We start from the raw sequence: 13,150 nt of genomic DNA, 5'->3' as shown, positions 1-13,150 counted from the left end.
CCCAAACGGTTTCATTCCTCCCTTTTAGGAAAGAGTAGAGGAAAGATACAACTGAGAGACTTCATTTTCACTTTTCACTTTCGTGCATTGGAGAAGGAAATGGCAATCCACTCCAGTATTCTTGCCTGGAGAATCCCAGGGACAGAGGAGCCTAGTGGGCTGCCATCTATGGCGTCGCACAGAGTCGGACACGACTGAAGTGACTTAGCAGCAGAGGAAAGATAACCTCAGCTTTTCGGACTAGAGAGAGGTGCATGCTAAGCCACTTAAATCGTCCCTTGACTCTTTGCAACCCTATGGATTGTTGCCTACCAGGCTCCCTTGTCTGTGGGATTCTCCAGGCAAGAATACCGGGGTGGGTTGCTATGCCCTCCTCCAGGGGATCTTCCCGATCCAGGGATCAAACCCGCGTCTCTTACGTCTCGAGAATTACATCCCAAATTGACTTCTGAGCGTGCTCAGTCGCTTCAGTCGTGTCCGACTCTGCGACCCTATGGACTGTAGCCCGTCAGACTCCTAACGAGGGGCATTTAGGATAAAAGATGTCCCACCCGGGCTTCCCAGGTGGCGCTAGTGAACCCATCTGCTAATGCAAGAGACTTAAGAGACTTAAGAGATGCGAGATCTTCCTGGGTCTGGAAGATCCCTAGGAGGAGGGCGTGGCAAGCCACTATAGTATTCTTGCCTGGAGAATCCCATGGACAGAGGAGCCTGGTGGGCTACAGTCCAAAGGGTCACAAAGAGTCGGACACGACTGAAGCGAGTTAGCATGCACACGTGACCCACTCACTCGGCCTCTTTGCTAGCCCAGACCCAGAAATCATTTTACATTCTCCCATTCATCCCATCATCGTTCATTCAGCTGTTACTTCCTCAGAGAGTCCTTCCTCTGACACACAGTCTATAATTCAGACTCATCTCTCTACTTAGTTTTTTATTCGTCCTCGAGGCTCGTCTCTCCGCCGTGAAATAGTCTGTATTTGTGCACTGTCTTTGTCACCCCCTACTGGAATGTGAGCTCCTAGCGGTAGAAGGTTGTTGGGAACTAGAATATCCTTGGCCCAGGGTGAGTTCTCAAACATTTTTTGTCGAATGAATGAAGGGACAGAATCTACGCCTCAAAACTGTTGGACTGTGTAGAATGATGATAAGACTGGAGTCAGACATTCTTGGGTTTTAATTTTGACTCCATCACTCTCTACCTGTAACCTTGGCACAAAGGCTTACCCTCTCTCTGAGCCTCAGGTTTCTCACCTAGAAATGGAGATAATTGCTTTTTAGGTACCTTGCGGGCTTGAAGTAGTAATCCTTGTTGGGTGATAGTTATTATTTTGGCTATTATGTGGTGGCTTGTTATAACATTTGGAAAGAACCTGTTTAACAAGTGATGTGGTGATTGGTTAAAAGTGTGAGATTTGAAATCAGAAAGCCTAGTGCCATTGCTGTGTGACTTTGGCAAGTGATTCTACCTCTCTGAGCCTCCCCTTCTTCCCTAAAATGGGAACAAACAATAGCCACTTTATGGAGTCTTATAAGAGTTCAATAAGAATGTTTGCCTAGTGTTTTCTTAGCACGGCTGACAAGTGGTGGACCCTGCTGACGTTATTAATATGATTTCATTCTTTCATTTTTTTCTTTTTTGTTATTTTTCATTTTATTCCTTCAGTAGTTCTTGTTTATTTCCCTTTTTTTTTGAGGAAGATAATTTTGTAAGACCTAAAATAATTTTAAAAACTGTTTTATAGTATAATTGTAACATACATAAAGTGCTAAATTCTAGGTTATGGGTCAATTAAGCTTTTAATAGAGTAATACAGTAATGAAACCACCCATATAAAAAAAGAGAATATTGCCTGCAGCCCAGAAGTCTTCACATTTCCTCCTAATTATTGCCCCTCTAAAGGTGACCACTGTTAATTATGGCCTCTTTTGCTCAACATTATAAAATCCATTCCATGGCAGTAGGTCATTCATTTCACTGTCGTATAATATTCCAGTCTCTGAATATGCCACGATTGAACCATTTTACTCTCAATGGACATCGGTTGTTTCTGCTTTTTGGCAATTATGAATACTGTTTTAGAATTTTATTTATTGATTGATTCCTGTGCTGGATCTTTGTTGCTGCACGGGCTTTTCTCCAGTTGGGATGCGCGGGGGCTAATCTCTATTCAGAGTGCTGGGGCTTCTCATCGCAGTGGCTTCACTTTTTGCAGAGTGCAGGCTCTAGGTGCCTAAGCTTCAGTAGTTGCAGTTCCTGGGCTTCAGCGCACGGACTCAGTAGTTGTGGTGCACGGGCTTAATTGCTCTGCAGCACGTGGGATCTTCCCAAACCAGGGACTGAACCTGTGTCTCCTGCATTGGTAGGCTGATTCTTTACCACTGAGCCACCAGGGAAGCCATGAATACTGTTACTATGAATTATTTATTTAGATTTTCTCTAATTACTCTCAGTAATGTATCATAGTTTCCTGTTTAGAGATCTAGCAAATCTTTTGTTAGGTTTATTCTTAGGTATTTTGCTTGTTATGCTGATTCAAATCATATTTTTAAAAATTTCAGTAAAAATCTTTTTGTTCATAATGTTTAGGGATATAATTGATTTTTGTAGGTTAATATTATATACAGTGAAGGGTAGCAGAATATACCACTCCCAAAATATCCCACTATGACATAAGGATCATTTTGAGCTGAAGACAGTCGAGAAACAGATATAGATGCCCTTCTCTATTTGCCTAAAAGCTAGATATAAGTTGTTTCTTTTTTTTCTGCCATGCCTTCTGGCTTGTGGGATATCTTAGGGATGGAACCCAGGTCCACAGCAGTGAAAGCGCTGAATCCTAACCACTAGACCACCAGGAAATGCCCTGTATTTTCTGTCCTTATTCAGTGTGATTCATCTAGATTTTTTTTTGAGTTTATTATTTTTGGCTGCACAGGATGTGGGATCTTCACCCCCCAACCAGGGATTGAACTTTTGCCCCCTGCATTCACAGTGAGGAGTCTTCCACTGAAAGTGTGGACTTCCCCTGGACCACCGGGGAAGTCCCCAGTCTGGATATTGTCTCCCGATCTGTTTCCCACTGTGTCTCATCTGCTGTGAAACTCATCTACTGATTTTTTAATTTATAAATTCTAAAATATACATTGGATTCCATCTCCCTCTCCCCTCTCTTTTATTCTGTTTTCCCCTCTCTTTTAGATTCTAGTTTTCTGATGAAATTCTCCATCTTTTCATCTATTTTTTGAACTTATTCATCATAGTTACTTTAAAATCTGTGTCTTAATATTAGTATCTGGATCACATGTGGATGCATACTTCAACTGTTCTGCAGACAAACATCTGTTTCCCCAGATGCCAGATGTGGTTAAGGTTTATGGTATCCCTATGGACTGGGGGCTTCCCAGGTGGCCCTAGTGGTAAAGAACTCACCTGCCAATGCATGAGACTTAATAGACGTGGGTTTGATCCCTGGGTCTGGAAGATTCCCTGGAGGAGGAAATGGCAACCCACTTTTGTATTCTTGCCTGGGAAATCCCATGGAGAGAGGAACCTGGCGGGTTACAGTCTGTGGGGTCACAGAGTTGGACACGACTGAGCAACTTAGCATGCATGTATGGTCTGCTAGAGGGAGCAGACTTGTCAGAAAATTCTACCTAATCAAAATAGGTAGATACATCCCCTACAACCCAGCAATTCTTTTGCTGATTAGAGCCCCCCCCATCCTGTCCTTCTGGACCACAAAGGGGCTTATATACTAGTGTTTGCTGCTGCTTCTGTGCTGTACTTAGTCATACCTGGCTCTTTGCGACCCCATGGACTGTAGCCTGCCAGGTTCCTCTGTCCATGGAGTTTTCCAGGCAAGAAATACTGGAGTGGGCTGCCATTTCCTTCTCCAGGGGGTCTTCCCAACCCAATGCTCTAACCTGTGTCTCTTCCTCCTCCTACATTAGCAGGTGGATTCTTTCAGCAATGTGCCACCTGGGAAGCCCCGCGAAGCTCTCTACCAGTGTTTATTGTACCATTATTTGTAATGGTGGGAAATCAGAGGCAACTCAGGTGTGGATCACTGAGAGGGTGGCGAGGTTGACCATGGAACTGGGTGGATTTTGGATGTACCAGTGCAATATGGAGGCATCTTAACGATGGTACTGAGGGACTTCCCTGGCAGTCCGGTGGTTAAGACTCCGTGCTTCCACTGCAGGGGGTGTGGGTTCATTCTCTGGGGAACTAAGATCCCATATGTTCCACAATTCAACCAAGAAAATAAATAAAGATGGTACTGAAAAGAAAAAGGCCCACCGGAATGACATATGTAATACCACCAATGTAAATTAAAATTTTTTGTTGTTCAAGTAGCTCAACCGTGTCCAGCTCTTTGTAACTCCATGGACTGCAGCACATTAGGCTTCCCTGTCCTTCACTACCTTCCGGAGTTTGTTCAAACTCATGTCCATTGAGTCGGTGATGCCATCCAACTCTCATCCTCCATCACCCTCTTCTCTTCGTATCCTCAATCTTTCCCATCATCTTTTCCAATGAAAATTAAAGATACATGCATCAAAAGGAATTATATTAAATAAGACTACTTACTGTTAGGAGCTGAAATGTGTCCCCTGAAATTTCATATGTTGAAGCCCTTACTGCTGGTGCCTCAGAATTCTATCATATTTGGAGAAAAGATCTTTAAAGAGATAATTAAGATGATGGGACTTCCCTGGAGGTCCAGGAGGTCCAGTGGTTAAGAATTTGCCATATAGTGCAGGAGATGGAGTTTGATCCCTGTTTGAGGAGCTAAGATCCCATATGCCTCGCAGCCAAAATAAATCAAAGCTTAAAACAGAAGCAGTGTTGTAACAAACCCAATAAAGACTTTAAAAATGGTCCACATTAGAAAAAAATCTAAAAAAAGAATTATTAAGATGAGTTCTCAGGACCTCCTGGTGGTCCAGTGGTCAAGACTCTGTGCTCCCAATACAGGGGGGTGCTGGGGTTCGGTCCCTGGCCAGAGAACTAGATCCCAGATGCCACAGCTAACGATCCCATATGCCACAACTAAGACCCCTCAAAACCAAAGAAATAAATATCTTTCTTTTTAAAAAAGAGAGGAGTTCTCTAGGGTGGGCCCTAATCCAAAATGACTGATGTCCTTATAAGAGGAGGGAATTTGGACACAGATGTGTGCGTGCGTGAGAAAAGACCACATGAAGATACAAAGATGGCTGCCTACAAGTCAGGGAGGGAGGCCTTAGAAGACATGATACCTGTCAACAACTTGATCTCAGACTTCCAGCCCCAGAACTGTAAGAAAATAAATGTCTCTTGTTTAAGTCACTCACATCTGTGGTATTTTCTTAGGGCAGTCCTAGCTGACTAATATACCAAAAATACACTTACCAAAAATAAACATTAAACACAAATAGTTGTCAATGGTGGGAAAGTGAATGGGACTGGGGGTGGGTTGGGGAGAGAAGGTATGGAAAGGCCAATCAGGTTTTGATATTCTCCATGAAGACATATTGATGCTTATTTGGGATAATAAAAAAAAAATCTATTTTTCCCCCCAAAAGAAAGTTCTCTTTTATTTACACTCACATATTGCTAGTTTCCTGAATGTGCTGAGTCTCTGTGCAGGGTGATTCCAACTGGAACCTGGGCTTCGAGGGGGGAAAACACACGTTGTGTCTGCCTCCCCTGCAGGACCCAGCACCTAAAGACCCAGATGTGCCTTCTCAATGGTGTGTCTTGAGGGAGGTGTTCTGGAGGGAATAGGAGTTGCTCCAAGGATTTGGAAGGAATGGGCAAAGTGGACAGGGTGCCCAAGACAGGGACTGTGAGTTTCCAGGTGGCTGAGGCAGCAGGCCTAGCTCTCAAAGATGGAGTCTGAAGTGCCAGGCATGGAGGGACAGACAGAGGGACAAAGGGAAAGAGAAACAGAGCGAGTCAAGATGGAGTCAGCATATGATTTGAGAGGGAAGGAGAAGATAAAAATGAGGAAGACATCTCTGGTGGTCTAAGGGTTAAGACTGTGCACTTCCAATGCAGGGCACATGGGTTTGATCTTTAGTCTGGGAACCAAGATCCAACACTGTGTGGCATGGCCAGGAAAAAAAAAAAAAGATGAGAGTGGAAACAAGTGGTGTGGATGTGAGATGGAAGTGTACATGCATAGTTGGGGGCTGGAGGTGACAGTCTGGACATGCAGTGGGCAGAATAATGGCTTTCCCCAAAGATGCCATGCCGTGTTGAGTCACTCAGTTGTGTCCAACCCTTTTCGACCCCATGGACTGTAGCCTGCCAGGCTCCTCTGTCCATGGGGATTCTCCAGGCAAGAATACTGGATCGGGTTGTCGTGCCCTCCTCCAGGGGATCTTCCCAACCCAGGGATTGAACCCAGGTCTCGCACATTGCAGGTGGATTCTTTACCATTTGAGCCACCAGGGAAGCCCAAGAATACTAGAATGGTTAGCCTATCCCTTCTCCAGGGGATCTTTCAGACCCAGGAATCGAAGCAGGATCTCCTGCAGGCAGATTCTTTACCAGCTGAGCTCCCAGGGAAGTCCTCTCCCCCAAAGACGGCCCCCCTCTAATTCCTGGAACCTGTTTCATATGCTGTCCAGGTGGGCCCAATCCAATCCTGTGAGTCCTTCAAGGCAGAGAACTCTGTCCTGCTAGAAGAGGAGGAGGAAGGCATAAGGGAGATGGGGCAGAAGGGACATTCAGAGAAAATTTTTGTGTATTTTTGTGAGATTTGAGGTGTGGGACCCACATACAAGAACTGTAGAGAGACCTCCAGGAGCTAAGAGTGGGTGGCCCCAGAAGACAGCCAACAAGGAAGTAGGGACCTCAGTTGAACCTTCAGGGGACCTGATTGTGCCAACAACCTGAATGATCTCGGAAACAGAGGCATCCCGGGGCCTCAGGTAAGAACCCTGCTGGCTAACACCTTGATGTTGCCTTTGTGAGATCTGCACAGAGGACCAGCCCAGCCATCCTGGATTTCTGAACTATGGATTAGTGAGAGGATACATTTGCACTGTTTTCAGTGGCTAGGTTTGTGTGGCAGGGATAGGAAGCTAATGCAGAGTGGACAGAAAGGACTGGAGTAAGAGTTGGGAGCCCGAGGGCAAGCAGAGCAGGCGGTAACAGAGATGGAAGCAGAGGGTACAGGTGGGACAGAGGTGACAGAGGAGATGACAGAGTTGCTCAGTTGGAAGACAGATGGCGTCTGAATGAGGGAACAACCTGGGGACGCTGGCAAGAAGTTACAGCTCAGCCAGAGGCCATGCTCAAAGCTAGGCTTGGTTGGCTGAGGCCTGGGGACAGATCCCAAAAGGAGACGGTGCTGCTGGAAAAAAGGTTTAATTTCCATATGGTGCTGGGGTCTGGTGGAGGGTACAGGCAGGCTTCCCCGGGCCCCACCCCTACAACTGCTGGGAAGGCCTGAGGATGTACAGGAAGTGGGCCTTGCGGGCGGGCAGCCTGGAGTGAGAGGAGCTCTGCACGCTCTCTTCAAGTCCGTCCTCTCGGGTCCCCTCTCGGAGCCCATCCCGGATGGCCTGCAGACGGTGTCGCTTCTCACTCAGCCAGTGGCCGCCCTCCTGGGTATTCTGGTGGGACCTCCGCCGTGGCAGCTTCATGATCCAGACGGCCACTCGGGGATGGGGCTCCGGGTGGAAGCTGTCCACGGCCTTCGGGACCGGCGCCAGGGCCTCCTTCTCCTCTATCTTAGGAACCTGTGGAAGGGGGCGGGGAACAAGGAGACCCTCTCAAACTCCAAGGGTCAGCCTCAGGATGCTCCCCTGGCATACTCAACCCACTCTGCCACCTAGGGAATACTTTGGGAATTACAGAGTTGACCAAAAAGTTAATTTGGGTTGCTTGAACTGAACTGAACTGAACTGAACTGATAGAAGCATGTTAATCACTCAGTCGTGTCCTACTTTTTGGGACTCCATGGACTGTAGCTCACCATGGGATTTCCCAGGCAAGAATACTGGAGTGGGTTGTCAGTCCCTTCTCCGGGGGATCTCCCCCTACCCCCGCCCAAGGATCAAACCCAGGTCTCTTGCATTGCAGGCAGATTCTTTACTGTTGGAGCCACCAGGAAAGCCCTTTTCATACAAGCTTATGGACAAACCCAAACTTCTGGGCCAGTCCAATAAAGCTCACTTTGTCTTTTTTACAAAGGACTTGTGTTTTAGAAATAAAAATACTCTGATGTTTATAATATACTCTGGGTTTTAAAACACATTTTGGAGGTTTCAAAAGCACTTCCAGATTAAGCATCCCCCTGAGGTTTAGAAAGTAATCTGAAATGTACAAAGCTCTTTGGGATTAATGAATCATGAGCATAGTTGCAACGGGTGATCCTGGATCAAAATTGACTGAATCCTGGGTCAAAAATCATATGAGCTCCTGTGGACAGCTTTCGGTCCAGCAGGGACATTTCAGTGTCTGTTTGGTCCTTGTGACTCAAAGTGAGGGCTGTGGACCCACAGCATCAGCATCACTTGGGAGCCTTTATGTATGCAAATGAGCAATCCCCCACCAACCACCTACTGAATCAGAGTCTGTGTTTCAGTCACTTGAGGTTTGGGAGGCCTTATAGGAGATGGTTACATATTGAATTGTAATCCCTGCTCTCCAATTCATGTGTTGAGGTCCATTAGGACCCTAGTACAGGGGTTCTTAACCTCTGACATCTCATGTTTGATGATCTGAGGTGGAACTGAGTAATAATAGTAGAAATAAAGTGTACAATAAATGTGCTTGAGTCCTCTCCCAAACCACCTCCACCCCGGTCTCTGGAAAAACTGTCTTCCATGAAACTCATCCGTGGTGCCAAAGAGGTTGCCCTAATAGCTCAGAATGTGACCTCTTTGCATATAAGACCACTGTGGTTTTCATTAGGTAAGATGAGGTCATTAGCGTGGGCTCTAATCTAACACGACCAGTTTCTTAGAAATTTGGACCTAGAAATGCACAGAGAACTGCATGCGAAGATAAAGACAGATGGGGCTGATGCATCTACACACCAACAACACTAAGTAACTGTCAGTAAACCACCAGAAGCTAGGGCAGAGGCACAGAACAGGGTCTCCCTCACAGCCCTCAGTAGGAATCAACCTTGCTGACACCTTGATCTTGGACACCTAGCCTCCAGAACTATGAGAAATACACATCTGTTGTTGAAGCCACCCAATCTGTGAGACTGTTATGGCAGCCCTAGAAAACAAATACAGAGATAATTGACGTGTGTGTGTGTGTGTGTGTGTGTGTGTATATGCTGGGTCGATCACTCGTGTCCGACTCTTTGTGACCCCATCTACTGTAGTCTGCTAGGCTCCTCTGTTCATGGGATTTCCGAGGAAAGAATTTTGGAGTGGGTTTCCATTTCCTCCTCTAAGGGTTCTTCCTGACCCAGTGATTGAACCAGAATCTCTTGTGTCTCCTGCATTGGCAGATGGATTCTTTACCACTGAGCCACCTGGGAAGCCCTGAGATAATGGGTATCAATGTTACATTTCTTGGGTGTAAAAATGGAACTATGGTCATGGAGGTGAAGGAGATATCTGCTGAAGGGTTTAGGGGTGAAGTGTCATGATGTCAATCATTTACTGTCATATGGTTCAAAAATAAAAAGGTAAAAAAGAGTCCATCTGGTAAAATGTTATACAGGTAGTGAATCAGGTCAAGGAGATATTTTTGGTTGTCACAGCTGGAGGGGGTGGGTGCCTCTTCCGTCCAGCGGTGGAGGCAAGGATGCTGTTAAACATTGTATAGTGCACAGGACAGCCCCCACAACAAAAAAATTACATGGCCCCAAACACCAACAGTGATGCTGTTGAGAAACCCTGCTCTGTGGGAAAGGGGATACAGGTTTACTGTACTTTTTAAAAAAACTTTTCTGTAGATTTGAAGTTTTTAAAATAAAAAACTGGGAATGTGTATGGGAGAACCATGTGGGTTTACTAAGCACTTAAGGGTTCTTAAACCTTTTGAGGTTAAAAAAAAAGCACTTTGTGATCAGAATTGCTCTTAGAGGTTTACGAAGGTGAGATGCACAAAGGATTGGGGGTTCATAAAGTACTTAGGAATTATTTAAAAAATCACATTCTGACGTTTACAAGGGAGAGATTTACCAAGCTCTTTGGGACAGATGAAAAAATACTTGGAGGTTTGAGTACTTTGAGATCAAAACACTCTGAGGTTTATGAGGGTGAATCTTATTTGGGGAAAAATGCACTTTCTTTGGTTTACAAAATCCTCTAGGGTTTAAAGTAAGAGAGGATGTATCTCTGAGGTTGTAAACCTCATTTCCGAAAGCTGGTTAGTCCCTTTTGACAGATGACAAAACTGAGGCCCTGAGAGAGGAAGTCCAGCACAGAGGGAGTGGGAGAGTCAATTCATTAATCTATCATTTCTTGCTAAACTACAGAAAATGTTTGGGCTTGGACACTGCCAGGGGTGTGTCCTAACCTTCCAGTCACCCTCCAAACTCCCCTCTCCTGGCTCAATGGATGCCACCACCTTTTCGGAGATCACCACCTCTCCTGTCTTGTTGTCGGTCACCTGTGAGGACAGGAGGAGAGAGTGAGAACAAAACTGCCTTCCTCCTTTGCCTTCCTCACCCCCACCTCCACCAGATACTGCAACATGAGGGATCTTGGAGATACTCCAGGAGGGACTTCCTGGCATAGGCACCTTGTCAATCTGGAGGTGGCTGGAGAGAGTGTTGTTTCCCAGCCTGCGCTCCTGGTTCTCTTCTTGGTGGTAGTTCCTAGGGAGGCCCCGGAAGTCCATAGGGGCAGAGAAGAAGCTGTCCATGCCCCGCAGCAGGTCATCCTGGGCCAGAGGTGGAATCAGTGAGCTGTGGAACATCCAGACTCCCCAGGATACCTGGAGCCTTGTTAGGGTCCCCCTTCTCTCTCCATCCTCTGACCCTGAGGGCCTAACTCGGTCACCTCCTGCCTCCATATGTCCCATCACCTTTCTGTTCCTGCCCCTCATCTGTCTTCTGTCTCTCTGTCCCTATTGCCCTCTCCTCCCTCTCCCTCCCTCCCTCTGTCTCCCTCCCTCTCTTCCTATCTCTCGGTCTTTCCATCCATCTTTCTGCCCCTTGACTCCCTCTCTTCTTGTCTATCTTTCTACCTGGCCACGACCCCTCTCTCCCACTCTTTCTTCTCTGAACTCTTTCCGTCCCTCAGTCACCATCTGTCACCCCTGTTCCTCTTCTCTGTACCTCTTCTTTCCCCCAACCCAGGCCACCGCTTACTTTCAGGAAAAGGCGTGTGAAGCCTTGGAGTAGACTCTGAAGACCTAGAAAACCTGAGGAGCTCTCCTGGACGTCACCATCGCGGATCGGGGCTGCAGTGGAGGGGGGCACCGAGGCAGAGGAGAGCAGCAGCAACGGGAATAGCTGGTGCCACATGGCGGGGCGGGCCGGGAGGCTGCGGCGAGGACAGGGGTCAGAGCTCCCCCTTCCCTAGACAAGGACACTTCCCGACCCCTGGTCCGGAAACTCCTCAGACTCCGGCCATTTGCCCCCCTCCCCTTACCTTCTACGCCAACACCCCCGGTCCAGTCCGGTCCCTCCCCTCCCCCCAGACCCGGCTCTTCAGGGCTCGGTCTCACACAATGGATCTATCTCATTTCTTTCCTTCTCCCACATTCGTATCCAGATCTCATTCCTCCTCACCTTCTCCCACGCCCCGCCCCTTCTTCTGGGCCCCGCCTTTATGCTAGACCACAGCCGGGTCACCGGACTCAAGACTCCCGCCGTCCACGGACTGTTAAATCCAAACAGTTCTGTTCTCCAGCCCAGGTCGGATACTGGAGCGTTGGAGGGGCTCCGCGAGCCCTGGACCCGCCCCTATTGTCTGACCACGCCCCATCTGCTTACCTCACCCCTGAGGCCGGCCCACTATTGGGTAGTCTCACCCATGAGTAGGAGCCACGCCCCTTAAGCCAGAGCGGGGCATTGATTTCAAATTCACACCCCCATAGTCAGACCGCGTCCCTGTCGGCTGACCTCTGCCCTGGAGACTCAGTGTGGCCGGTATTCTCTGATCCTGGCCAAGTGCTGGAGTCTCGCTCCAGTCGAAGGTGGCCCCGCCCCGACTTAGGGCCACGCCCCACATCTAGGCCACGCCTCTGTGCCCTGGATCTTGTCCCTAGAGCCCTCAGTTCCATTCCTAGGCTCCCTCTGCTCTTGAAATACAGGTGTCCGAACAGTCCTTCTGATTCGCCCACTGCTTAGTTTTGTATCTATCTTTGAAAGCTCCGTGTCCCTTCTCGTAGTCTTTAGGTTTTGAAACGATTAAGGCGCTCAACAGGGGGCAATGTAGGGACGCTGAACTCCACGGTTCCACCAAAAAATTCCTCCCTAGAAACCCTAAAGACAGCCTTATGTCCCACCTTACAGGGAACCCGGAACCTGGGCTCCCTTCTTCCTCAGGACATGAGATTCTTGATCCAGCCCCTCTAGTCTTGTCAGTTTGAACACTCATCTTTAAGGGATATAATTAAGGGACTCTCATCTCTCTCCTCTGGCAACCAAGGCTCTCTCCTGGTCCTGGGACAGCGGCCACCTCTAGTCCACTAGTGCATGTGGATGTGGGAGTCTGCATCTTCGTGAACTTCCAATAAACTCCCAGTCGTCTTGCCCAAGATCCTTAACTCTGATGAGGTCACAAGGAGGCCAATCAATGAAGAGAAACCAATGGAAATCAACAAGAAACCCATCTCCATACTTATATCCTCAAAAATACACTTGAGGTTGAACAGGGAAGATTCTTTTGTGTTTCTATTAACATCAGTCACTTCCACATCTGCAACACACAAACTACACTGGAGGGTGGCTGGGAGGCCAGGGCCCCAGACCTTTCCTCCTCCAAATTCAGGAATCTTGGCCCCCAGTCTCCTCTTCCTTCAGTCCCAGGTTTCCGGGCCCCAATCAATTCTCCCTCAGACCCAGGTGTCCAGACCCTCCATTCCCCTCCTCTCTCTGGGATCCAAGCATCAGAATCTCGGAATTCTCACAGGCCCCAGCTAGACTTCACCTCTCTTTGGCCAAAGCAAAAATCCTCCCCGAAACTGTCACCGTAGGATCCCCCTTCCCGCGGTCCGGCGCCGGGACCCGCCCCC

The 13,150-nt window shown here is 47.7% G+C and overlaps 1 protein-coding gene across 5 annotated transcripts; it reads right to left on the bottom strand.

The window, feature by feature from the left end:
- Nucleotides 1–7,347: 7,347 nt before the first annotated feature.
- Nucleotides 7,348–13,148, bottom strand: DKKL1 (dickkopf like acrosomal protein 1). 5 transcript variants are annotated; one of them, XM_059876876.1, is made up of 5 exons: nt 13,066–13,148; nt 11,280–11,454; nt 10,709–10,849; nt 10,484–10,576; nt 7,348–7,737 (listed from the first exon to the last, which is right to left on the bottom strand). In XM_059876876.1, exons 2-5 carry the CDS (start codon nt 11,433–11,435, stop codon nt 7,426–7,428), a joined length of 702 nt encoding a protein of 233 aa, XP_059732859.1. In that variant the 5' UTR covers nt 11,436–11,454; nt 13,066–13,148; the 3' UTR covers nt 7,348–7,425. The 5 variants fall into 5 exon arrangements, with proteins under 5 accessions (XP_059732859.1, XP_010813375.1, NP_001039934.1 ...); XM_010815073.1 differs by lacking the exon at nt 13,066–13,148 and adding an exon at nt 12,036–12,211; NM_001046469.2 differs by lacking the exon at nt 13,066–13,148 and adding an exon at nt 11,907–12,077.
- Nucleotides 13,149–13,150: the final 2 nt, after the last annotated feature.

The sequence above is a fragment of the Bos taurus genome, chromosome 18 (genome assembly GCF_002263795.3).
Source record: "Bos taurus isolate L1 Dominette 01449 registration number 42190680 breed Hereford chromosome 18, ARS-UCD2.0, whole genome shotgun sequence".
Lineage (NCBI taxonomy): Eukaryota > Metazoa > Chordata > Mammalia > Artiodactyla > Bovidae > Bos > Bos taurus.
The sequence above is the reverse complement of the archived record's forward strand: the minus strand, read 5'-3'. Positions and strand labels throughout refer to the sequence as shown.